The 25,904-nt window shown below is 37.0% G+C and overlaps 2 protein-coding genes across 6 annotated transcripts; both read left to right on the top strand.

The window, feature by feature from the left end:
* Positions 1 to 940: 940 nt before the first annotated feature.
* On the top strand, positions 941 to 25,078 carry LOC130973644 (pseudouridine kinase). Of its 5 annotated transcripts, XR_009084219.1 has the most exons (12): positions 941 to 1,618; positions 1,738 to 1,863; positions 2,182 to 2,284; positions 3,078 to 3,125; positions 3,219 to 3,316; positions 3,463 to 3,577; positions 3,673 to 3,755; positions 4,117 to 4,678; positions 5,247 to 5,396; positions 22,717 to 24,341; positions 24,422 to 24,739; positions 24,828 to 25,078. XR_009084219.1 is itself a non-coding variant. In XM_057898264.1 (9 exons), the coding sequence occupies exons 1-9, from the start codon at positions 1,592 to 1,594 to the stop codon at positions 5,303 to 5,305; spliced, it is 1,221 nt and encodes a 406-aa protein (XP_057754247.1). In that variant the 5' UTR covers positions 941 to 1,591; the 3' UTR covers positions 5,306 to 5,713. The 5 variants fall into 5 exon arrangements, 1 of the variants encoding a protein (XP_057754247.1); XR_009084220.1 differs by lacking the exons at positions 22,717 to 24,341; positions 24,422 to 24,739; positions 24,828 to 25,078 and adding an exon at positions 8,103 to 9,535; XR_009084222.1 differs by lacking the exons at positions 22,717 to 24,341; positions 24,422 to 24,739; positions 24,828 to 25,078 and adding an exon at positions 7,830 to 7,848.
* On the top strand, positions 22,722 to 24,931 carry LOC130974925 (zinc finger BED domain-containing protein RICESLEEPER 2-like). The gene is made up of 4 exons (XM_057899763.1): positions 22,722 to 23,352; positions 23,443 to 24,282; positions 24,683 to 24,739; positions 24,828 to 24,931. Exons 1-4 carry the CDS (start codon positions 22,722 to 22,724, stop codon positions 24,929 to 24,931), a joined length of 1,632 nt encoding a protein of 543 aa, XP_057755746.1.
* Positions 25,079 to 25,904: the final 826 nt, after the last annotated feature.

Raw genomic sequence — 25,904 nt, 5'->3', positions numbered from 1 at the left:
TTATTCTTTAAATTTAAAGTTATTTACTTAAGTTGATACTTTTTAAATTTTTAAATGTATTTTCTTAATATATTAGATATTTAATTTTTAATGTTGTTGAACTAATTTAAAAATTTTATTTATAAATTATTTATTTGAATTACTATTTTTAAAATTTTTAAATTATAGTTACATTTTATTCTTATTATAATAATATTATTCTTTTATTTAAAAAAAGCTAATAAATTATAATTTTTCGAAAAAACTAAGTTCAAGATTAACATATTTTAATTAAATGTACTGGTATTATTATTATTATTATTATTATTATTATTATTATTATTATATCTACACAGATTTCATGAAAAAAAATTCATTCTATCTTTATTTATTTGATGGATAAAAAATATCCACTATCAATCCAATCCATATTCTTTTAAAATAATTTTAAATTAAATACCAAAAAGGCCCATAAACTTAATCATTTCCTTTACGCTAAAGCATTTAGCATTATTAAGTATTGCACGATAGTATTGCAGGAGCTGTCTCCCTCTTTCTAAACACTGCTTACACGCGTAACTCTCCAGTAATAGTCACATCACTTCTACACACCAGGAATAAAATAACTTTCCTCACCGTAGCATAACCCAAAAAAAAAATCTATTCCCACTTACTAAAAACTAAAAGAGAATAGTGTGCGAGGTACTCAAATGACGATAAAAAATGAGGATATTTTAATAATTTTGAGTAATTTTTTAAAAAATTAATAAAAATTTAAAATTTAAAATTTTTTATTTGGCGAATCCAATCTTTTATGGTATAATATTAATTTTTTTAATATTTTTTGTCAAACATATGAATATTTGCGAATAAAAATAGTAGTTTTTTTAATAATAAAAACATTAAAAATATTAAAATTGTTTTTTTATATTAAAAAAAAAAATCCAAAACCCAGCTTCCTTTCTTCCTCCCCGTGCCACTAGCAGCAGTCGTCTTTCGCTTCCCACCCCGACAACCATTTACCTCCTCTCCCATCATCTCCCTCCGCCACCCATCTACACACCTTCCCACCACATCCTCCTTCAGCCCTCTCCTCTTCCATCAGTCCCTGCTCTCCACTCCTCACCATTTTAACATTTTTCTCTCCTTCTGAGCCACGAGTTGCTACCTCTACCGGCGAGCTCGAAATCATGGTGGCAGATTCGGAGAGGAGAACCACGATTCTGGACCGTTCGAGAGAAAGAGGAGGAGAGGATCGATGTTCAAGTGATTGTGTTCGATGCCGCCGATCGTGCGAAGATCCTTGCGGCGGCGAAATGGTGTCAGTGTGACACTTAAAGTTTCTCTCTGGCTGCCGACAAGCCACCAGCATGAGAATGGTTAGTTTCTGGGAGGGGTAAAATTGGAATATCACAAAAATGGAGAGGGCACGATGGGAAAAAGAATTTCATTTAACTTCCTGTTCTTGTCTCTCCCTCTCACTCTCACTCTCACTCTCAAGTCCCTCAACCCCCAAGCGACCCTCTGAAATCTCAGCTGAACCCTCTCAAACAAAACCCTACTTCTTTCTCTAAAGATTCATATATATATCATTAGCAATTTAGCATTTCGTATGAGGAATATGCAGCATCATCATCCTGTGAGTCTTCATATTATTCTTTTCTTCTTCTTCATATTATTGTTTATTTGTCCCTCATCGTCTGTGTTGTTGAGTTTAGTACAAGTTTTATGGTAGTTTTTTGTTGTTTGTGTTGTAAGCTTGTGGTAAAAGGTGTGAAATTGGAGCATGAAGATGCAGAAGTAGTAATAATTGGGGGCATGGTGTTGGACATTCATGCCACACCTTCAATCGCTGCTAAACCAGGAACCACAACTCCTGGCAAGGTTACATTTTCTATCTCGTTCTCTATATTGTTCTCTTATCGGGGTTCCTGTAAATTACATGTGCTTATTAGTTGCTAAGGTATAACCTATAAATATAAAATTGAAAATGTATAAAATACATGTTTTAAATTGCCATCGATTCGTTTACTCGCTACAAAATGGTGTTTTTAACGAGTGATGATGATAATGATGATGGAAAATTGCATCCTAATGCTAAATGACTAGATGAGGGTGATGCCAGCCGGAACTGGTTAATGATGCAAAAAGAATAAATGATAATTGCTTTAAAGGGAGAATTCTTATTCTTCTTCATGTTAGGTCTATTATGTTCAAGGAGGTGTAGCAAGGAATGTAGCAGAGTGCATGTCAAAGCTAGGAGCAAAGCCATACATGATTAGTGCTCTCGGGTTTGACATGGCTGGTAAATAGATTTTACCACACATTCCTTTTTCATCGCTACGTTTTTTTATCCCTTGGATTATCCAGCAATGAGCACCTGCTGTAGAGAAACTTCATCTGGCCTAGTTTTGAATTTGTTAGTTTGTGGCGCAACTTGAAACATTCTTCTAATTTATTTTCCTGAATTTAGATGCATGTTTTGTCTAACGGATCACACCACAAAACTCTGTTTCTTTTTCTTTTTTTCTTTTTCAAACTTTGAATTAAAGTATATTTTTTGTCCCTGAAGTTTGGCAAAAATTTCAAAAATATTCGTAAGTTTTATTTTGTTTTAATTTTGTCCCAAAAATTTTCGATTTGCATCAAATAGACCCTTGACAGCTAAATTTTCAAAATATTTAAGACCAATTCAACAATAATTCATCACAATTATATTTGATTTGCTTGTGTTGAAGGTTGTTTTTATGTAGTTGTTGTTGAATTGGTTCTAAATTTTTTCAGCCGCTAGGGGGTATATTTGATGCAAATCGAAAACTTTTGAGACAAAACTGAAACAAAACAAAACTTAAAGTTATTTTTAAAACTTTTACCAAACTTTAGGGACAAAAAATATACTTTACCTAATAATATATAATATTGTTTTCTGAAAAGTTATGCAATTTGTTTGTTAGGAATGCATGCCAATCTAACCCAGGGGTTTTGAATTGAATTGCGATTTTAGTAGAAGGATAGTATGTAGGGTGGAATTGGAAAATAAATTTTGGGAAGAAACTTGCATGATTCTGCCTCATTTCTGTATAATTTTTAATTTGTAGGAAATCTGCTATTGGAGAAGTGGAAATCAACTGGCCTATCTATAGAGGGTGAGCTCTTTTTATTATTTCCCTTTCATCACATAGATACGTTATGACTAAGTAAAATAACAATTTAATTGTACATGAATGAATTTGAGGTAGGTATTTTGAAGGATAAAGTTATTGACACTCCAGTTGTGTGCAATATATTTGATGTTAATGGTGAGGTGGCAGCTGGTGTTGCTAGTGTGCAAGCAATTGTAAGTAGATCATTCATGTCTTAAGATACTCCAAACCAAAGCAAGCTAAAAGATGTACCTTAGAATCTCTGTAGTTCCATAATGACAGTTGTTGGTTTTGAGAGAAGCATGGGAAAAATATATAACGTTCAATAACATTGTTGCAGGAAAAATATCTTACACCTGACTGGATTTTACACTTCAAGAGCACTTTACTTTCTGCTCCGGTATTAATGGTTGATGCAAATCTGAGTCCTCCTTCTCTAGAAGCTTCTTGTAAATGTATGTTGCGTTTTTACACTCCTGCCGTGTCTTTGTTTGCTGGATTATGAACTAACTTGAATTTTATTTCTTCCCTTTGCATAAATACTCCTCAGTGGCGGCCGATGCAGAGTGTCCTGTCTGGTTTGAGCCAGTATCTGTTACTAAATCCCGAAGAATAAGTTCTGTTGCCGAGTATGTGAGTGCTATACTTTATACAAATGTGATATTCTTCCTCAGAACTATTTAATGATTTGGTCAAATGTGTCTGAGAAATTGGGAGTTGCAACATCCTGTAATAGACAATAGTTATAAACAGTTGTTTTGGTGTCAGCAACTCTCCTTGTGCGTCTTTGTTTTCATGATTTCTGTACCGGTGTCATCATTACATGTTAATTTAAACTCGTGCTAGCATGAGTGGAAAATTCTTTAGATTTATTAATTTGTGTGTGCCAACATATCTAAATTTGTCAACCACAATGGCTATTGTTCTCTTGCTTATAAAGTTCATCCATTGTGATCAAGTTGCTATATGTAACATGTCGCTGTACCTTGTTTAGGTGACATTTGCTTCTCCAAATGAAGTTGAACTTATTGCAATGGCAAATGCTTTATCTGGGAGCGATGAGTCCCATCCGCTCAAAGAATATCATAAGGAAAATAACCAGTCACCAGCATCGTCGTTTCAAATTCTGAAACCAGCAATATGTGTTTTGTTAGAAAAGGGCATCAAAGTGGTTCTAGTGACCCTGGGTTCAAATGGGGTATTTTTATGCAGTAAGGGAGGGCCAAACTGCATTAAAATCCCTGTAGAGAAAACTCGTCGGCATGGTTTTGGTGGAGAATTGTATAGGACTGTTATGCAAAGGTTTCCACCTAGTTCTTATTCTTTTTCAGAACATGGTAGAAGTTCTCGTCTCTTTGCATTGCATTTGCCCTCAGTTCCTGCATCAGTTGTGAGGCTTACTGGAGCTGGTGATTGTTTAGTTGGCGGAACTCTCACATCAATCTCTGCAGGGTTAGATATTATACAAAGCGTGTCAGTTGGCATTGCTGTGGCTAAAGCTGCTGTTGAGGCTGAGGCCAATGTCCCTTCTGCTTTCAGCTTAGCTACCATTGCTGGTAAGGTTTTACTTGTGTATGTGGATACAGCCATATTCATGCACATGTCGAATTGCTTCATTTGTTGCATGTTTAAAACTTGGAGAGTTAACAATCTGTTTATGGAATTGAATTATTTGGGATGGAAATTGTACGAAAAATACAGCCAAAACTTTATAATGTGCATTTTAGCTTTTAACTTTTAAGAATGTGCAAACCAACCAAAAACTTTCCTAAATGTGCATGTTAGCTAAACTAAGTGCCTATTCCTCCTAGAATTGTCAGTTATCTGTAAATCGTCCTCCGAACTTCAATATGGAACATTGCAATCATATTTTTATTTGAGTATTACGAGTGTTTGGTGTACCAATTGTGTGTTTTAATTTTTTTTTTGAATTTTTTATTTATGGAAAAGTTGTCATATCCACATCTAGAAAAGTTCAAGGGGTCGTTTTTCAAAGAGTTCAAGGTTTCTTTTAATGACAATCTTTATTGTTGGGTCTTGGGTGCATTCTAACCGTGATAGTGCCATTGCAATCTCCTTTTCCCCTGGTATCATTTTGTTTATGTTGGGGTCTTTCTTGTGCAGATGATGCTAAATATGTATACTCTAGTGCCAAAGTGCTATTCCACCAATCAATGTTGTGAATTTTGAATAAGCGTGGGCGATGAATTCTTGGAGCAAATGAAACAACTATACTCTCTGGCCCAAAGAAGAGATTTGGCTCATCTTATCAAGGTGCTTTTGCTATTGATATGAATTGATCTTATGGAAGTTCTACAAAGTTTACACATTCATAAGCGAACCTTTTTCTTTTTAATATTCGATTATTAGGTGTGAAATCCCCAGCGATGAACAAAATGTGTTATACAGTATACACTGCGTATGGGCATTTACAAAACATCAATGACGATTTGTGTTTTTATAATTAAAATAATATTTTTTTTACAAAACACGGTGATGTTTTGTGTTTTAATAATTAAAATAATATTTTTTATTACAAACCACCAGTCCTTTTATAATTAAAATTTTTTTATTAAATACCGTTATAACAGTGTAAAATATTAAAATAATTAAATATTTTTGTATTTCATGTTAAAATTATCCATTTATAAAAATTTTAGCCTTCATATGCAGGCTGCATAAAAAGCTCTTCAAAATAGAACAAAATTACTTGGAAATATATAAATATTTTTGTAAAATAAATATAAAATAAAAAAATATAAGTAGAAGATTCTAGTACTACAATTACTATCTTAATATAATAAAGATTAATATATTTACTAATATTATATATAAAGAGTGCGAGAGGAGAGTATTCAAAAATACTTGTAAAATAAAGTAAGAGAGAGAATATTTTATTGCTGTGTGTATATTACTTCTGACTATGTCTCCTATTTATATTTGTACAATATTAGCTTTTTTAAGTTTTGGAAAGGATGGTACTGTCTACATTAAAGATTTGTATTATCCAAGCACCTTTAATTGGATAAAACGTTGGTGGTCATCCATACTGTAACACTCCCTCTTGGATGACCATTATGAATATGCCTCATTAAAATCTTACTAAAGAAAATCCAATGAGAAAAACTTTAATGAAGGAAAAATAGTACAATATTCTTTGTGATGGAACTGTCTCATTAAAAACCTTGTCAAGAAAAATTCAATGGGAAAAAAAAACCTGACAAGGAAAAAAGAGTACAGTTTCCTCCTCTTATTGACATCATTTAATGTTTCGAAATTGGTGCATCCCAATCTTATGTACCAATCTTTCAAAAGAGGATTTTGGGAGTGACTTTGTGAATAAATCTGTCAGATTGTCACTTAAGCGGATTCGTTGGAAATCAATTGTCTCCTGATTTTGAAGATCATGAGTGAAGAAGAATTTAGGAGAAATATGCTTTGTTCTATCGCCTTTAAGTTGAGCAATGCATGCTGTATTATCTTCAAACAGGATAGTTGGAGCTATCTTATGATCAATCAGTCCACATGATGACAAAATATATTGGATCAAACTCTTGAGTCAAAAATACTCGCGACTTGCTTCATGTATCTCTAGTATTTCAAAATGATTAGAGGATGTTGCTGCAATTGTCTGTTTCGTGGATCTCCATGATATAGCTGTACCACCATATGTGAATAGGTATCCTTTTTGAGATCTCCCTTTATGTGGATCAGACAAGTATGCAGCATCTGCATAGCCAACTAATTGTGACTTGGATCCATAGGGATAAAATAATCCCATATAAACCGTTCTATGAAGATATCGAAATATTTGTTTGATTCCACTCTAAAGTCTTCTGGTTGGAGAAGAACTATATCTTGTTAGTAAATTTATAGCAAATGATATATCGGGTCGTGTATTATTAGTAAGATACATTAGCGCTCCAATGACTCTAAGATATAGTACTTCAGGACCAAGGATATCTTCATTCTCTTCTTTAGGACGGAATTGATCCTTTTCCACATCTAAATATCTTAGGATCATTGGGGGTACTCAAGGGATGTGACTTATCTATATAAAATCTTTTTAAGATCTTTTCTATGTATGTTGTTTGATGAATAAAGATCCCATTTTTTATATGCTCAATCTGTAGGCCGTGACAAAATTTAGTCTTTCTAAGATCTTTCATCTCAAACTCTTCTTTAGAGTTTTATAATTGTTGGAATCTCTTCAGGAGTTCCAATGATATTTAAATCATCAACGTACACAGCAATTATAATGAATTCAGATGCAGATTTCTGGACAGATATCATCATTCTTGAATTCATTTTTGGCCAGATATTCAGTAAGACGATTATACCACATTCGTCCAAATTGCTTTAAACCATATAAAGATCTTTGCAATTTGACTGAGTATAACCCTTGCAAATATTTATTGGATGCTTTAGATATCTTTAGTCCTTCAGGGACTTTCGTATAAATATCCCAATCTAATGAGCCGTATAAATAGGCTATTACCACATCTATTAAATGCATATGCAGTTTATGATATGCAGATAAACTGACCAAATAATGCAATATTATCGCATTCACTACAGGGGAATACGTTTCTTCATAATCTATACTGGGTCTCGGTAAAAAACCTTGTGCTACAAGTCGAGCTTTGTAGCGTACAACTTCATTTTTCTCATTTCGTTTTCTCACAAATATCCATCGGTATCCAACAGGTTTTACATCTTCTGGTGTACGGACTATAGGTCCAAAAACTTCACGTTTTGCAAGTGAGTCTATCTTAGCTTTCATGGCTTCTTTCCATTTTTGCCAATCATTCCTTTGTCGACATTCTTCGAATGATCTTGGCTCAAGATTCTTACTTTCATGCATGATATTTAATGTCACATTATATGCAAATATTTCATTAACAATTGTCTTATTTCGGTCCCATTTCTCTCATGTAAAGACATAATTTATCGAGATCTCGTCATTTTCACAATTTTCAGGTACCTGAACGTCTTCTAGCGTTAAAATTATATCAGAATTTTGGACAACTGCAGGTGTCTTTGCTATGTCTTTTCCAACAGGAATAGTATTTACCTCTTTTCTCTTTCGAGGATTTTTGTCTTTGGAACCGACAGGCTTGTCACGCTTCTGGCGTAAATTTGCTTCAGTGGCTATTTGTCCGACTGGGACATCAATTCGAATTGGGGGTATTTTTTGCTGGTATATAAGATTTGATTATCCTCTTTGTATCGGAAAATGCATCAGGCAATTCATTTGCTATTCTTTGCAAATGTATAATCTTTTGAACTTTTAGTTCACATTGCCCTGATCGAGGATCTAAATGCATCAAGGATTATGCATTCTAATTAAGTTCCTTTTTAGGAAGCTTATTCTCTCTCCTTAATGTTGGAAATTTTGATTCATCAAAATGACAATCTGCAAACCGGAATTTAAATACATCTCTATTTTGTATTTTAAGATACCTCACTATAGAGTGAGAATCATATCCAACATATATCCCCAATTTTCTTTGGGGTCCCATTTTGGTGCGATTAGGTGGTGTAATGAGAACATATATCGCACACCCAAATATTCTTAAATGGGAAATATTTGGCTACTAGCCAAAAGCTAATTGTATAGGAGAGAAGTGATGGTAACTTGTTGGCTTCAAACGAGTAAGTGCTACGGCATGTAAAATAGCATGCCCCAAACCGAGGTTGGGAGATTTGTTCTCATAAGTAAGGGTCTAGCTATTAACTGGAGGCGTTTAATAAGTGATTCTGCTAACCCATTTTGTGTGTGAACATAAGCGACTGGATGTTCAACACTTATTCCATTAGCCATACAATAAGCATCAAAAGCTTGGGAAGTAAATTCACCAGCATTATCAAGACGAATTGCTTTGATTGGATTTTGTGAAAATTGTGCTTTTAATCGAATAATTTGAGCCAGTAATCTCGCAAACGCCATGTTGCGAGAAGATAATAAGCACACATGTGACCATATCGAAGATGGGTCTATTAGGACCATAAAATATCTAAAAGATCCACATGCTGGATGAATAGGTCCACATATATCACCTTGAATCTTTTCTAGGAATTCAGGGGACTCAAATCCAATCTTTATTGGTGATGGCCTTAAAATTAACTTTCCCTAAAAACATGCAGCACAACAAAATTCACTAGTTTTAAGAATCTTCTAGTTATTTAGTGAATGTCCATGGGAGTTTTCAATAATTCTCCTCATCATGGTTGTTCCCGGATGACCCAATCTATCATGCCAAGTTATGAATTCATTTGAGCTAGTAAACTTCTGGTTTACAATGGCATGTGATTCAATTGCACTAATCTTAGTATAATACAATCCAAATGAAAGTGATGGTAACTTTTCTAATATAACCTTTTTATTTAAATCATGAGTTGTGATACATAAATACTCATGATTTCCTTCATTCATTGTTTCAATATGATATCTATTTCGGCGAATATCTTTGAAACTCAACAAGTTCCTCAAAGACTTGGTTGATAATAGTGCATTATTTATTATGAATTTTGTTCCTCTAGAAAATACAATCATAGCTCTTCCGGAGTTTTCTATCACATTGCTTGAGTCAATAATAGTATTAACATATTCTTCTTTTGGCACAAGATGGATAAAATATATATCACTTTTGAGAATGGTGTGCAAACTTGCACTATCTACAAGGCATACATCTTTATTATATGTCCTTGTCATTCTCTTCAAAGACAAATAATAATAATAATAATAAAATGAGTAACAGTACATGCACAGTAAAATTATTCACATGAATACTTAACAAACACACATATTAGGCTATTCCATCATTGATCAAATAGCCAATATTTCCTTCAGAATCCTCAAAGAAATTAGATACATCATAATGAGTGGTGGAATTTTCATAATTTGAAACAAAATTTGTTTCCTTTCCTTTGTCATCCTTTTTCAAGGATGCTTGATAAAGATCAACTAGGTGTCTTGGGGTACGATGGGTACGTGACCAATGGCCATTTCCACCACAACGGAAGCATTTATCCTCAATTGGTTTACTTTGCCCATTGTTTCTTTCTTTATCCTACTTCTGGTGGGATCCTTTCTTGTGAATATAATTCTTCTTCCTTCCATAATTTTTTTTATTACCAAAATCTTGCCATTTATCTCTTCTAGGGTTATGATTTGTCGCATTTGTTTTAGAAAATGGGGCGGTGCCAGCTGGGCGCGCTTCATGATTTTTTAAGAGTAACTGATTGTTGCGCTCAGCAACAAGAAGGCAAGAAATTAGCTCAGAATATTTTTTAAATTCTCTTTCTCGATACTGCTGCTGCAGGAGCACATTCAAGGTATGGAAGGTTGAGAAAGTTTTCTCTAACATATCGGGCTTGAGAAAGTATCACCGTCTTTTGATGATTATACCTTTCTTTAAGGTCTTTCCACAGATGTGCAGGATCTTTTAATGTGAGATATTTATTTTCAATCATTCGTCAAAACGACGACGAAGGAAAATCATGGCCTTGCCTTTATCCTTTTGGGATGCATTATTTTCAGCCTTAATGGTATCTTCAAGATCCATTGAATCAAGATGAATTTCAGCATCTAATATTCATGATAAATAATTGTTTCCAGATATATCAAGAGCATTAAATTCAAGGTGAGAGAGCTTCGACATAATAAAAATTTGTTGCCTGAGTCTTCTTAAAATTTGATCAGAGTCTCGTGTTGATAACGTGTTGTAAAATAAATATAAAATAAAAAGTATAAATAGAAGACTCTAGTACCACAATTACTATCTCAATATAATAAAGATGATTAATATATTTACTAATAATATATATAAAGAGTGAGAGAGGAGAGTATTCAAAAATACTTGTAAAATAAAGTAAGAGAGAGAATTGTATTAGTAATATAAAGTGAGAGAGAAAATTTTATTGCTGTGTGTGTATATTACTTATGACTATGTCTCCTATTTAAATTTGTACAATATTAGCTTTTTCAAGCTTTGGAAATGATGGTACTGTCTACATTAAAGATTTGTATTATCCAAGCACCTTTAATTGGATAAAGCGTTGGTGGTCATCCATACAATCACAAATATTTTATTGTTTTTAGTTTTTTCCTATAAACGGTGACTTGATGGTGACCGGTTGATGTGTCACCGATTAGGGATTTGCAAATTGTGGATGGGCGCTTACAAATAGCAAAACATATATTTAGGAGTGTTCATAGATCCGATCCAATCTGTATATTCGCCGTATTTATTCGAATTTGATTTAAAAATTGCGGATATAAATTTGATCTGCAAGATTATTGGATTAGATCAGATCAGATTTGCACACTAATCGAATCGAATTGCGAATTTTGTGTAGCTATTCGCATATCTGTGTATCCGAAAAATAAGGAAATAAATAAGTAAATATTTTTTTATATTTTATTTCAACTAATAATTATCATATAGATTGTATTATTTTAATTTATTATTTAAGAAAAGTATGTTTAATATTATTTTTAATTAATCAAATTTAATTAAATTGATTTAGTATAATAAAAATTAATTATGATTATTATATTCTAAGTTTTATTGTTAAATTTGGTTGAATTTGATTTATAAAAATATTTAGATATGTATTATTAGTTATGTTATTATTACTATTATCTATAAGGTTATAATATTAGTAAAAAAATTAAAAATAATTAATATAAGCAAAAAACTTGCAATAGATGGTGTTCATACCCTGGGTCAAGCTGTCCGACCCGGGATGTTTAGCGACAAGCCGACCGACCTCTTCAGGTCAGACTATCCGACCTCTTCTCAAAGAGCTCGGCCAAATGCCCGACCTTTTCTCAAAGAGCTCGGCCAACTCGCCAAAGGAGCCCAAAACAGGCCCAAAACGAAGGAACACGGCCCAATCTAAAGGCAGCCAAAGCCCAGAAAGATAAAGACGGTTTCCTTGAAGATAAGATGACCTCACTTAAAGATAAGATAAAGATAAGATTAGATAACTAACTTATCTTATCCACAGGAGGCCACATCTCACCATTATAAATACACTAGAGCACCCAAGTATAACTCATACTCTGATTCTACTCAATACCTGTTTAATACCCATGCTAACTTAAGCATCGGAGTCTCTTGCAGGTACCCCCCACCCTCCGGTGACGAAGGATCAGCAGTGCAGCCAGTCCAACAAGTCGGACACGACAGCTCCGGCCGTCTCCCACCAGTCGGACACGTTAGCACCAACCAGTACAGAAGATCTCGTCCGAGATCGACCTCCAGTTTCAGGTAACCCTCGGAACATTGGCGCCGTTGCCGGGGAACCTGGAAGTCATCCCACCACCATGGCGGACAACCATGACAACGACCACGATTCAGATCTAGAGGATAGAACGCCGCATAAAAACGCGGACGCCATCCCCAAAAGCACACCCCAAAACGGGGGAGATATGTAACCTGCAAACACAGAAATCATGGAAGCACTACAAGCTCAACAAAACCGCCTCCAACAACTTGAAAAAGAAGACGAGCATCAACGGGAAGTCAAGAAGGACCTCCGAAGGGAAACTAGGCGACGCCGAGAGTTAAAAGATAAGCTCTTAAAACTCGAAGTTGATCTCAAAACCGAGACGGCTCGATCCAGTCACGAAGATAGCCCCCACAAAGATCAAGACCCATTCACCAAAGAGATCATGAAAGCTAAAGGTCCCAAATGACTTCAAAGCTCCCAACGTGACTCCGTACGATGGCACATCAGATCCAAGCTATCATCTTAGCAATTTCAGAAGCAGGATGTATCTCACGGAGGCCTCAGATGCAATCCGTTATTCTCCATCCAGAAGGACAAAGCCAAACACGCATCAAGCCTATTAGGGATCAAGCAAGGAGATCGAGAGAGCCTTCGCAACTACATGGAAAGATTCAACAAAACATGTCTGGACATACAAAGTCTGCCAACAGAAGCAGCTATCAGGGGTCTCATCAATGGTCTACGAGAAGGACCTTTTAGCCACTCAATATCCAAGAAGTACCCAATCATCTCGGAACGAGGTACAGGAACGGGCAGAGAAGTACATTAACATGGAGGAAAACTCTCGACTAGGAGAGATCTCAAAAACCGAACATTCCTACTCCTCTCGGGATAAGGATAAAGAGTCCAAGGAAAAAAAAGATCAACATGGAGAGAAGCCTAGAAAATACCACAATTACACCCCCTTCGAGTGTCTGTTGTGGATATTTACCGAGAAATATGCAACATTGAGAAGATCCCATCAACTCGCCCAATCAAAAACAAAAGAGGTCGGACGCGTTGAAGGTCCACCTCACACCGAAGAGGTCGGGCGAGTTGAAGGTCCACCTCACACCGAAGAGGTCGGGCGAGTTATGGTCCACCTCACACTAAAGAGGTCGGACACGAGTTTAAGGTCCACCTCACACCAAAGATATCGAGCGAGTTTAGGGTCCACCTCACACCAAAGAGGTCGGACAAGTTGAAGGTCCACCTCAAACCGAAGATATCGGACGAGTTGAAAGTCTACCTTACACCAAAGAGGTTGGACGAGTTAAACATCTACCTCACGCCAAAGAGGTCGAACGAGCTGAACGTCCACCTCACACCAAAGAGGTCGGACGAGTTGAAAAGGACAACGGAGTACGAACAAGCCTTCCGAGATTTCAAAATTCTTGGGGCAATCACCCATTCTTTCCAGACCACGGGAAAGTGAAGAACTCATTACACCTCGTAGTGGGAAGTCAGACAATAGCCTCAGCACTAGTCAGAGAAGATGAAAGTGGGCAACAACCCGTCTACTTCATCAGTAAAGCTCTACAAGGGACCGAACTAAACCATCAACAGATAGAAAAAGTTTGCCTACACCCTCATACTCACCTCTCGATGACTCCACCCATACTTTCAAGCTCACACTATCAGAGTTCGGACCAACCAGCCCATAAAAGACATCCTACAGAAAACAAACTTAGGTGGAAGAATCCTACAGAGGACAGCTCGGATAATTCGGGGGACCCTGGACAAAACCAGAAAACATCTTGGACAATTCGGGGGACCCTGGACAAAAACAGAAAATAGCTCGGACAAATCGGGAAAAATGAAGTCCGACACATAGAAACATAGAATGCCCGAGCTGATGCATTTTCAAAACCAGCCAGTACCAATAACTCGGACAACTCGGGAACATGAAGTCCGACACATACCTCAGGAGCAGAATGCCCGAGCTAATGCACTTTCAAAACCAGCCAGCACCAACAGCTTAGACAATTCGGGGATATGAGGTCCGACACATACCTCGGGAGCAAAACGCCCGAGCTGATGCATTTTCAAAACTAGCCAACACCAAACTAGGGGGCAATAACAGAATCCTCATCCAGGCTACATCACAAGACCACAACAAGTCAATCTCAGGGATGTACTCAGGGTCAGCCACAGTAACACGCATTAAAAAACTATGGAATCCAGCCAATTAGACATGCCGTCCGGGATCTTAGTATACATCTCAAAGACATAGGTCAACTATGGGGTTACTACCAAACAACTCGGGCAACAACTCAAACAATTACAGCAAAATATCAGGTGTCAGATACAACAGTAAAAGGGAAATCCCAGGACTCACACGAAGGTCCAGGGGCACCCTTTGGAGGCAACAACGGAGCAAAAACCCAAATACAAAGTCAAAGCTTTACATCAAAAAGCATGCCAACTTCCACATTGCCCCACCAGAGGAGCTCATCAGTGTAACATCACCTTGGCCGTTCGCAAAGAGGGGACTCGACCTCCTCGGACTATTTCCCCAAGGATTGGGACAAATCAAGTTCCTCATTGTAGGGGTGTTCATAAAATGGATTGAGGCAGAACCCCTAGCTAGTGCCACTGCTCAAAGAAGTCAGAAATTCTTGTACAGAAACATTATTACAAGCACCAATTCACATCCGTAGAACACCCACAAGCCAATGGACAAGCAGAAGCTGCCAACAAAGTCATACTAGCTAGGTTAAAATGGAAACTACAGGACGTAAAGGGAGCTTGGGCTGAAGAGCTCCCACAAGTCCTATGGACATATCGGACAACTTCACACTTCACCACGGGGGAATCACCCTTCCAATTGATTTACGGAATGGAGGCAATGATCCCAGTAGAGATCAAAGAAGGATCCCCCAGAATGATCTTCTACAATGAAGAGGTCAACTCCCAAATCCAAAGGAAAGAACTCGACCTACTTCCAAGAGTCCGAGAGAGAGCTCCGATCAAGGAAGAGGCGTTAAAACGTCGAATGGCCTCAAGATACAATCAGAAGGTAGTGCAGCGAAGCTTTGCCAACAACAACCTCATCCTAATCCGAAATGATATCGGAACAACTCGACCTGGAGAAAGAAAGCTAGCAGCCAACTGGAAAGGACCATACCAAGTTGTTTAGAAGAACTGGGGAAAGGTTGCTACAGACTGTCCGAACTCGAAGGGCAAGAGCTACCAAGGTCATGGCATGCCTGCAATCTAAAAAGGGCACCAGGCCGAGATCCAAAAAGATTGCCCGACCTAGAAAGGTAAGTACTAACATGTACGCACTCTTATCTTTATATTATTGTTTAAAAGATTACAGATTCCCTAAAAAGTTTCCTACCAAGACGCCCGACTACGGCAGGTCGGCAAGGTGAAACACCAAAATCACCGCCCGATCACGACAAAGTCGGCAAGATGAAAACCAAAATCATCGTCCGATTACAAAGCGACAAGTCGGCAAGGTGAAAACCAACTTCACCGCCCGACCACGATGAAAACCAAATTCATCATTTGATTTCGACAAAGTGAAAACAAAATTCACTGCTATACCAAGACGCATTAATCTGAAACGCAAATTTCACTGCCGGATCACGACAAGGTCGGCGGGGTGAAAACCAAATTCACCGCCCGATCATGATAAAAGTCGGCAAAGATGAAACCAGAATTCATCACCCGATTTCGACAAGGTCGGCAAAAAAGTGAAAGCAGAGTTCATCGCCCGATTATAAAGCAACAGATCGGCAGAAAGTGAAAAACAATTTCACTACACGATCACGATAAAGACAACCGTCCGATAAAGGTGAAAACGCGATTCACCCAAAGGACGATCTAGAGATGACAACCACTTTCTACAAATCGGCAAAGATGAACACAGAATAATGTAAGAAGTTATCGAAAGTGATCTAAAAAAGAACCTGACGAGGTCTTACGGATCGCTAAAATAATAACTTAAGGACTGGTTGAACGTTAAGAAGTCGAACCAAGTCGGCCAACCCTATTAAAGAGGATTACTTTAACTTAGAAGGGCCTGACATAACAAAGTCAGCCCAAAACAAAAAGTTATACAAGTAGTCCCTGAAAGAGATCTGACAAAGATCCAAGAAAGAGGACTACAAAAAATAACTTAAAGGAGACCGGCATAACCAAGTCGGACTCCTACCACTAAAAAGTTATCAAAGTAATCCCTGAAAGAGATCTGACAAAGGTCCAAGAAAGAGGATTACAAAAATAACTTAGAAAGAGATCGACCTAACGAAGTCGTTTTCCTACAAAAACAAAGTTATAAAAGTAATCCCTGAAAGAGACCTGACAAAGGTCCAAAAAAAAAAGAGAATTACAAAAATAACTTAGAAGAGCCCGACATGATGAGGTCGGACTCCTACAATAAAGTTACAAAAGGTGATCCCTGAAAGAGACCTGAACAAGGTCCAAGAAAGAGGATTACCAAGTAACTCGACAGGATCCGACATGACAAAACTACAAAAAGTTATAAAAAGTAATCCCTGAAAGAGACCCGACAAAGGTCCAAAAGAGAGGATTACTAGAAATAACTTAGAATGGACTTACAAGAAGAAGTCGGACCAACGAAAGCTACAGCTTGGACCGACAAGAAGAAGTCGGACCAATGAAAGCTACAGCTTGGACCGACAAGAAGAAGTCGGACCAACGAAAAACGTGCGCTAAAACGGACATAGCTCCGCCCAAAAAGCCACGTCTCCACGACAAGGCTATCAAAATTGTTCAGACTGACTAAATAGTATTCTACGAGAACACTAAAAAGTCGTCGGACAAGTTAGCCCCAAGGACCACCTCGACCAAACAGAAAGTGGACGAAACCAGAAGTGATCAAAAGAGGTCGGACAATAAAGTACCGACACTTTACAAAGATCCACAAAAAAGGACAAAGACATCTCGCAACGGCCAGAGGAAGGCCAGAAATGCTTTGCTAAACGAAGTCTTGGAAAAAGACACTTCTTAAAAGGCAAAAGCACAAATAAAAGACGGAGCTAAAAAGTCATTCAAAACAAACTATAAAGAGGTTCCCCATCGGAACACTACCTAAAAAGTTGTTGGATTATGACTAAAAAGCCCGAACAGCAAAGACAAACAAGTCGGAAGAAGGCTGAAAAGTCCCCTCAACAAAGTAAAAGGGGCAATATCAGACTCGCACAAGGAGAAACCATTCAAAGATCGACCAAAGTCAGGATGCTTGAGCACGACTTCCCCGAAAAGATCGAAACTCTGAAAGCACGGTCTCACGGAAAAGTCCGAACTCAAGCAGGGGCAAAGTCATACAGGTCGACGTCAACTAAAGAAGAGGTGCAAGTATGATCTCAAAAAAGAACAAAGCCATAAAGGTTCAAAAACAACCTAAAGCTCAAATGTGCTCAGCCAAAAGGGATACAACTCCACTCAAAGAAGGCACAATCTCAAACAGGGCTACGAACGTCATCCGAGACTAAAAAAGGTTCTACATAAAGAACACTAAAAAAAAAAGTCATTGGACAAATCACTAAAAGTCCGGATATCAAGCCGCAAGGACAACTTCGCCAAAGCAGATGGTTGTCAACACAAACTTAAAGCAAGGCGTGATCCAGAAGGCAAGGGTAGAAAACCCACGCTACCACTCAAAAGAGGTTGGACTGTGAAGTACCAAACCTCTAGAAAATCTACAAAGATTGCAAAGCAATGAAGAAACAAGCCAGACAGATGCTTGAGCACGACTTCCAAAGAGATCGAAGCTCTGAAAAGCATGATCTCATGGAAAGATCGAACTCAAGCAGGGGCACTGTTCATACCCTGGGTCAAGCTGCCCGACCCGGGATGTTTAGCGACAAGCCGACCGACCTCTTCAGGTCAGACTATCCGACCTCTTCTCAAAGAGCTCGGCCAAATGCCCGACCTCTTCTCAAAGAGCTCGGCCAACTCGCCAAAGGAGCCCAAAGCAGGCCCAAAACGAAGGAACACGGTCCAATCTAAAGGCAGCCAAAGCCCAGAAAGATAAAGGCGGTTCCCTTGAAGATAAGATGACCTCACTTAAAGATAAGATAAAGATAAGATAAGATAACTAACTTATCTTATCAACAGGAGGCCACATCTCACCATTATAAATACACTGGAGCACCCAAGTATAACTCATACTCTGATTCTACTCAATACCTGTTTAATACCCATGCTAACTTAAGCATCGGAGTCTCTTGCAGGTACCCCCCACCCTCCGGTGACGAAGGTCAGCAGTGCAGCCAGTCCAACAAGTCGGACACGACAGCTCCGGCCGTCTCCCACCAGCCGGACACGTTAGCACCAACCAGTACAGAAGATCTCGTCCGAGATCGACCTCCAGTTTCAGGTAACCCTCGGAACAGATGGTTTGGTTAATTTCTTGGAATCTAATTATTTGAAGCGAAGTTAAAACTAACCCTAAATAACAATGACAATTTATATTTATTCCAAAAGATATATGACTTAGTTTGGTAAAATTTTTATTTTTTAAAAATAGTTTATAAAAGCAAATTTTTAAAATTTAGTTTTTTTTTTAATTTATAATATATGTATTTGATAAATTAAATTAAAAATAATTTTTAATAAGCATAAGTAACAATAAATGTGTTTAGTAAAATAGTTTTTAAAATTTAAAAATATTATAATACAGTTTTGTTACACATAAATCTTTTTGGCAACCAAGTTCAACTAAGTTGGCCAAGCCTAACAGAAACTAATCTCAGATTAGAGTGCGTGTAAACCAAGGTTCTGAAAATCGGATCGGACCGGCCGGTCCGACCGGTTTAACCGCAAACTGGTGACTTTACGGTTTGGTTCAACATTAAAAACCGCCAAAATCAAAACCATTTTTAAACTGTTGAACCAGCTGAGAATCGGTCGGTCGGACCGAACCGGGACCCAGCCGATTTTCTTATTTTGCCCAAAAACGCCAAAACACAGCCGTTTAGCATTTAGTGAAACACCCCAACCCTACCAACCCTAACTTCCTCCAACTTTCCAACAGCGCAGCACACATTCCCTCTCTCGTCCCTCCCATCGCCCTCGAACTGGCCGTTCCTCTCAACACCGGCGAGCTCAATCCCCCCCTTTCGTTTAGCTGCCGGACTGCTCCTGACGCTGTCGCCGGTTGGAGCTTCGAAGCTCAGTCGGTCCCTCACTTAGCTAACGTCTCAGACTCTCAGCAGTGGAAGCACAGTCGCCGAGCTCGCCTCCTGCCTCCTGCCTCCTGCCTCCGTCGCGTAGCTCTCTTCCTCCATCGCAAGCTCTGTTCCTACCTCCGTCGCCAGTTCTGTTCATGCCTCCGTCGCCAGCTCTGTTCTTCTTGGTATTTTACTATTTTTTAACAATAATTGTTGAATAATCTCTGAACTTGTTATGGCCTTATTGGTTGAATAATTGTTAATTAATCTATGAATTCCTAGGTTGAATAATAGGTTGAATAATGGTTGAATATTTTTAATTAATAATTTTGAATTTGTGATTTATTGATTTTTCATTTTTCTTCTTCAATTATTGTTGTCTGTGGTTTAGGATTGATAATTTACAGTTCTATTGTCTTTAATTTCTATTTTGAATTTTAGTTTTATAGTGATTGACTGATTTTGTTTGATTCTGTTATGGTTCTGCTTCTGTCTTTCGTTGTTAATTTTTTTTGTTGTATACCTGTTGCTGTCCTTGAGAGTTGAGAACTTGAGATTATTGAGTTGTTGTATTTGAATATTTGGATACTGTAAAGTGCATTTGCGCATATTCCAGATGATTTAGAAGAGAAGCTGGTGAATAAGGTTTTAAAATGTGAAATCATGTGTTGTTGCTTGAATTTTAGAAGAGCAATGTAATTTATTCCTATTTATGATTCCATAAGACCAAAGTTAAATTAACAATTCAGGTGGAGTTGAGTTTTGTTTATGAGTAATTAAATGCACGAAACAAGAATAGGATTGCTAATTAAATTTGGAATTTTTGATTAGTGACTTGTTAAGGTGCTCTTGTTGTTATGCTGCTGTTTTGTTATGCCACTGTTGTTGTTATGCTGCTATTTTGTAATGGTTGTTGCTGAATGCTACTCTATTTTACTGAAAACTTATTCTGTTTTGCAATATTGTTGAATGCTGTAGGCAAATTTAGGTTAAGAAAACTTACTCTGTTTTGCTGAAAATTTACTCTGTGTTGCTATTTTGTTAATGCTGAAAACTTACTCTTCTTGGGTCTTGGCTCCTGTTTTTAATTGCTGATGGCTCCTGCTTTAGGTTAAGAACATGGTTAATCATTGTGTTGTGGCTCCTGGTTTTAGTTGCTGATAGTTCCTAACTTGTTATTTTTCATTGTGTTGTGGGGCTATTTTTAATTTCATATCTGTTTTTCATTGTGTTTTGTAATTGCTGGCTTTGTTTTCTAATTGCTGGTTTTGCTAATGGCTCCTAATTTTTTTGTTCAAATTTGCTAATGGCTTTGATTTGTAGTTGCTGGTTGTGCTGGTTTTGCTGGCTTTGTTTGTAATTGCTGGGTGAAGGTTTAGTGTTTTGAATGCTTTTGAATTTTTGTTGAAATAGTTATTGATTTCAGGGTTTAGAGTGATTATTTGTTGCTGGTATTTAACTTTAGTTGCTGTTAAGTTCTGTTAAGTTGCTACATTCAAACTTGTGCATTGGACTATTCATCTTCACTTGCAATAACAAAAAGCTTCTCATTTGATTATCCATTAACTACCTCATTTTCTGGTACCATTCCTTTTGTTATGGCTTTAGCTGAAGAAATTGGAGGGGCTGGATGAAGAGACATTGATGCCTCAGAAGTAGGGGTGGCAAACGGGCCTTAATCCGCTGGGCTGGCCCGATTAACCCACCAAAAAAGATGGGCTGGGCTGGAAATTTGAGACCGTCGAAAGACAAAAGCCCGCCTAACCCAAATCGTTTAAACTGTGGGCTTTGGCGGGGCGGGGCGGGCTTCCCTGGCGGGCTAAAGCTTTTTTTTTGCTGAACCCATTACCCATGAACCCACCCACCCGACCTGACCCGACCCAATCCCCATTCCCCACCCAGCGAAACGGCTGAAACCCTAAATTGAATTCCCAATCCCTAATCCCTAATTCCAGATTTGCAGCTGCCTCACTCTCACAGTCTCACTCCTCAGTTCCTCGTCAGTACTCAGTCGTCTCGTCTCCAGTCTCCTCAACGACTCTCAGTCTCTCACTCGGTTCCTCAGTTCCTCAGTTCCTCACCGTCAGTTTCTCAGTTCCTCACCGTCACTCTCAGTCTCTCACTCGGTCATCCTCAGCTCCTCACCGTCACTCTCAGTCTCTCACTTCTATCGTCCATCGGCCTTAGCTCGAACTTCAGAGTTCCGTCCTCACCCCTGACGGTCGCTGAGTCGGAGTCAGTTCCTCACCGTCGATCTTCGGTTGTCGTGGCCTACTGAGTTATAGCCACTGCTGCTGCTCCTTCTGGCCGTCGTCGCTGTTGCCTGCTGGTCTCGGTCATGGGCTCCTGGGTCTTATGACTTGTCCTCTGACTCTGCTGGTCTCGCTCTCGGTCACGGCTGCTCCACGCTCTGGGTCTTGTGTTTTGTGCTGTTTGATATAGGTAAATTAGAGTTGATATTTGGTTGAATTTTGATTATGGTTGATATTTGGTTAAATCTGATTATGGTTGAGTTTTGATGATGGTTGATAATAGTTGATATTTGCCTATTTGGTTAAATCTGAGATTCAGAAATTGTTTCTTATTTTTTGTGTTATTTGATAATGGTTGAGTTTTTAATATGGTTGATAATGGTTGATTGTTGGTTAAATACTTGAATCTGATGCAGATTCAGAAATTGTTTCTTATTTTTTGTGTTGTTTGATAATGGTTGAGTTTTGAATATGGTTGATAATGGTTGATTGTTGGTTAAATACTTGAATCTAATGCGGATTCAGAAATTGTTTCTTGTTTTTTGTGTTGTTTCATAATGGTTGAGTTTTGATTATGGTTGATAATGGTTGATATTTGGCTGAATACTTGAATCTGATGCGGATTCAAAATTTGTTTCTTGTTTTTTATGTTGTTTCATAATGATTGAGTTTTGATTATGGTTGATAATGGTTGATATTTGGCTGAATACTTAAATCTGATGCAGATTCAGAATTTGTTTCTTGTTTTTTGTGTTGTTTCATAATGGTTGAGTTTTGATTATGGTTGATAATGGTTGATATTTGGCTGAATACTTGAATCTGATGCGGATTCAGAAATTGTTTGCTGTTTTTTGTATGGTTTGCTAATGGTTGAAAAACCTAGTTCATATAAACAATTTACATTTACTTTTATTTCAGAAAATATGAATTCTGAAAATGTGAGTAACCTTGTTACTACTGGAGTTGGTTCTGAGGCTGCTCTGGTCGAGGTTGATGAACCTAGTTCGAAAAGGCTAAGACCAGCAACCTCCGATGTTTGGAATTTTTTCGAAAAGCTCGGTCCAGATAAGGATGGAGTAGAACGTGCTGAGTGTAAAGGATGCAAGAAAGTGTTTAAAGCTGGAGGTAAGCGATATGGAACTTCTACTATAAAACGACATCTTGATAGTTGTACTCAAATTAAGCATGAAGATATTGGTCAGACTATAGCAGAATTGCAACTTAAAATGGGTTCACTTAAAATTGATTCAGGAGTGGCTAGAGATATGTTTGCTGGGTATGTAGTTGCTGGGAATAAGCCTTTTAATATGGTTGATGATAGGAGATTTAGAAATTGGGTGAAATATATTAGTCCAACTTTGAAACTTCCTTCTAGGAATACGGTTAAGGCTGACATAGTGAAAGTTCACAAGAGAGAAGCTGCGAAACTTAAAAAAATTTTAGTTTCCATTCCAAATAGAATTTGCTTAACATCTGATCTTTGGACTTCCAGTACCAATGAGGGGTTTATATGTTTGACTGCACATTTTGTTGATGAGAAATGGAAATTACAGAGTAAAATTCTCAATTTTTGTCATATGCCTCCTCCTCACACAGGATTTGAGTTGTCTTCTAAAATCTTTACGCTTTTGACTGAGTGAAAAGTTGATAAAAAGATTTTTTCCATTACTTTGGATAATGCTTCTTCTAATGATACTTGTGTTGAACACTTGAAAAGTACTTTGGATGTGCATGGTTCATTGTTGTGTGGTGGTGAATTCTTTCATGTTCGTTGCTCTGCTCATATTTTAAACCTTATTGTCCAAGATGGAATGAAAATATGTGGTGATGCAGTGTATAAGATTAGAGAGTCTATTAAGTTTATGAGAAAATCTGAAAGTCGAATGGTTAAGTTTAAAGAATGTTTTGAAGATATTGAGGGACTTGAGTATACGACTGCATTATGTTTAGATGTTCCTACTAGGTGGAATTCACTTTATGCAATGCTTGCAAGTGCTATTCCTTATAAGAAATCTTTTGAAATGTATAAAGTAAAAGAAGTTGGGTTTAGGGAGTATTGTCCTTCATCAGATGAGTGGAGAAGAACTGAAAAGATATGTGATTTATTGTTACCATTTTACGAAACTACCAAGTTGATGTCCAAAACTTCTTACCCAACATCCAACTTGTATTTTTTACAAGTTTGGCAAATCCAGCTTATTTTAATGAATAGTTTGAAGAATGATGAAGTGCTTATAAGGAACATGGGAGAAAAAATGATGATTAAGTTCAAGAAATATTGGGAAGAATACAGTGTTGTTCTTGCATTTTGGGCAGTTCTTGATCCTAGATTTAAACTCAACACTTTGGTTCATTGCTATAATGAGATTGATCCTATTAGTGCTAAAGACAAAGTGGAGCTTGTGAAGAATAAGTTATATAAGCTTTTTGAGGTTTATGACCAAAATTCCTCTACAACTGTAGAGTGTTCTTCCCAACTTTCAAGTAATTTTTCTCAAGCAACATCTTCTGCAATTGGAACTCAGCTTATTAAAATTGTTGTTGTAAGTATTTTTATCTACTTGATTATATGTGTTTTTTATTTTTCATGCTTTTTGATTCATATATTGTTTGTAATGCAAAGGATTTGATGTCCCATAATCAAGAAGTTGAAGTGAAAAGTGGAAAGAACCAACTGGATATTTATTTAAGTGAGGCAACATTATTTTGCAATGATGCAATCATTGATGTTTTGCAATGGTGGAAAGACAACCATCATCGTTTTCCAACACTATCACTAATGGCACGAGATTTGTTGAGCATTCCATTACTACCGTGGCTTCAGAATCTGCATTTAGCATGGGTTCTCATGTTTTGAATAAGTATAGAAGTCGTTTGTTGTCAGATAATGTTGAAGCGGTGATTTGCACCAGAAATTGGATACGTGGATATGATGATTTTGGTATATTATATTTATGACATACATACTTGAGTGATTTTGTACATTATTATGTACTATTTTGCTAATATATTTAATTACTTTTTTCTAGAGGAAGATAAAGATCAGGAAGATATTGCAAAAGGAGAAGGCTATTTTTCAGGAGTTGGTTCCAATGATGTTATTGACTTATATGAAGATGAAGATGAAAATTAAGTGTATTAAATTAAGTTTAATTTGCTTTGAAGACTATTTATAATTATGTTTTTGGACTTTGGATTATATATTTATTTTGTCTATGGGACTATTTATAAGTTATAACTATGTTTTTGTATTTTGGATAATTGGATTATGTTTATTTATTTTGAAGACTATTTATATTTAATATTTGTATTTATATTGATTTAAATAGAAGATATTAGATATCTCCTTATAAATATAAAAAAAAACAATTAATTAGGCAGGCTTAGCCCGCCAGCCCGCCATTAGGCGGGGCGGGCTAGGATTTTGGGACCGCCTGGATAGGCGGGGCGGGGCGGGCTTCCCCGCCTGACACCCCTACTCAGAAGACACCACCACCATCAACATATCCTTGTTACTTGAAGGTTTCTTTAGCACAATAGTTGAAATCACAATCATAATTACATAATATATTTAAATAATTATTCCAAAAAAATAGAAACTCACAAGAACATCTTGAGGTTTTGATGATTGATAAATCTTTATGTTGATATTTAATATTTGAAATTTTTTATACTATTTAACTTGAGTTTGTATATTAATAAGATTATATGAATTTAATTGATGACATTTAATGTAGTTTTTTAAATTTGAAAACTATTTTAATATTTATATTATACTATAATTATATTTTAGGATGTTTATTTATAGTTTATTTATTATTTTATTTTAAAAAGGTTTTTTCGGTTGAACCACTAGTTAGACCGGTTGGACCAGTAAACCAGTGAACCAGTAGCTAGAGCAGTTTGATGACCGGTCCAATTTTTCGAACCTTGGACACTCTCCCAACTGTTAAATAGTGCAAACATCATTATGAAAAATGATTTTTCTCCCTTGATCAAAACCGCAACGCTCAAAATTCAAACCAGGCTCAAAATCTTTCAAAAATCTCTCAAAATCGTAGCGAAAAGTCAAGAAAGTGTCAAAGCTAAATTCGAAATCTTCATCT

The sequence above is a fragment of the Arachis stenosperma genome, chromosome 4 (genome assembly GCF_014773155.1).
Source record: "Arachis stenosperma cultivar V10309 chromosome 4, arast.V10309.gnm1.PFL2, whole genome shotgun sequence".
Taxonomy (NCBI): domain Eukaryota; kingdom Viridiplantae; phylum Streptophyta; class Magnoliopsida; order Fabales; family Fabaceae; genus Arachis; species Arachis stenosperma.
The sequence above is the reverse complement of the archived record's forward strand: the minus strand, read 5'-3'. Positions and strand labels throughout refer to the sequence as shown.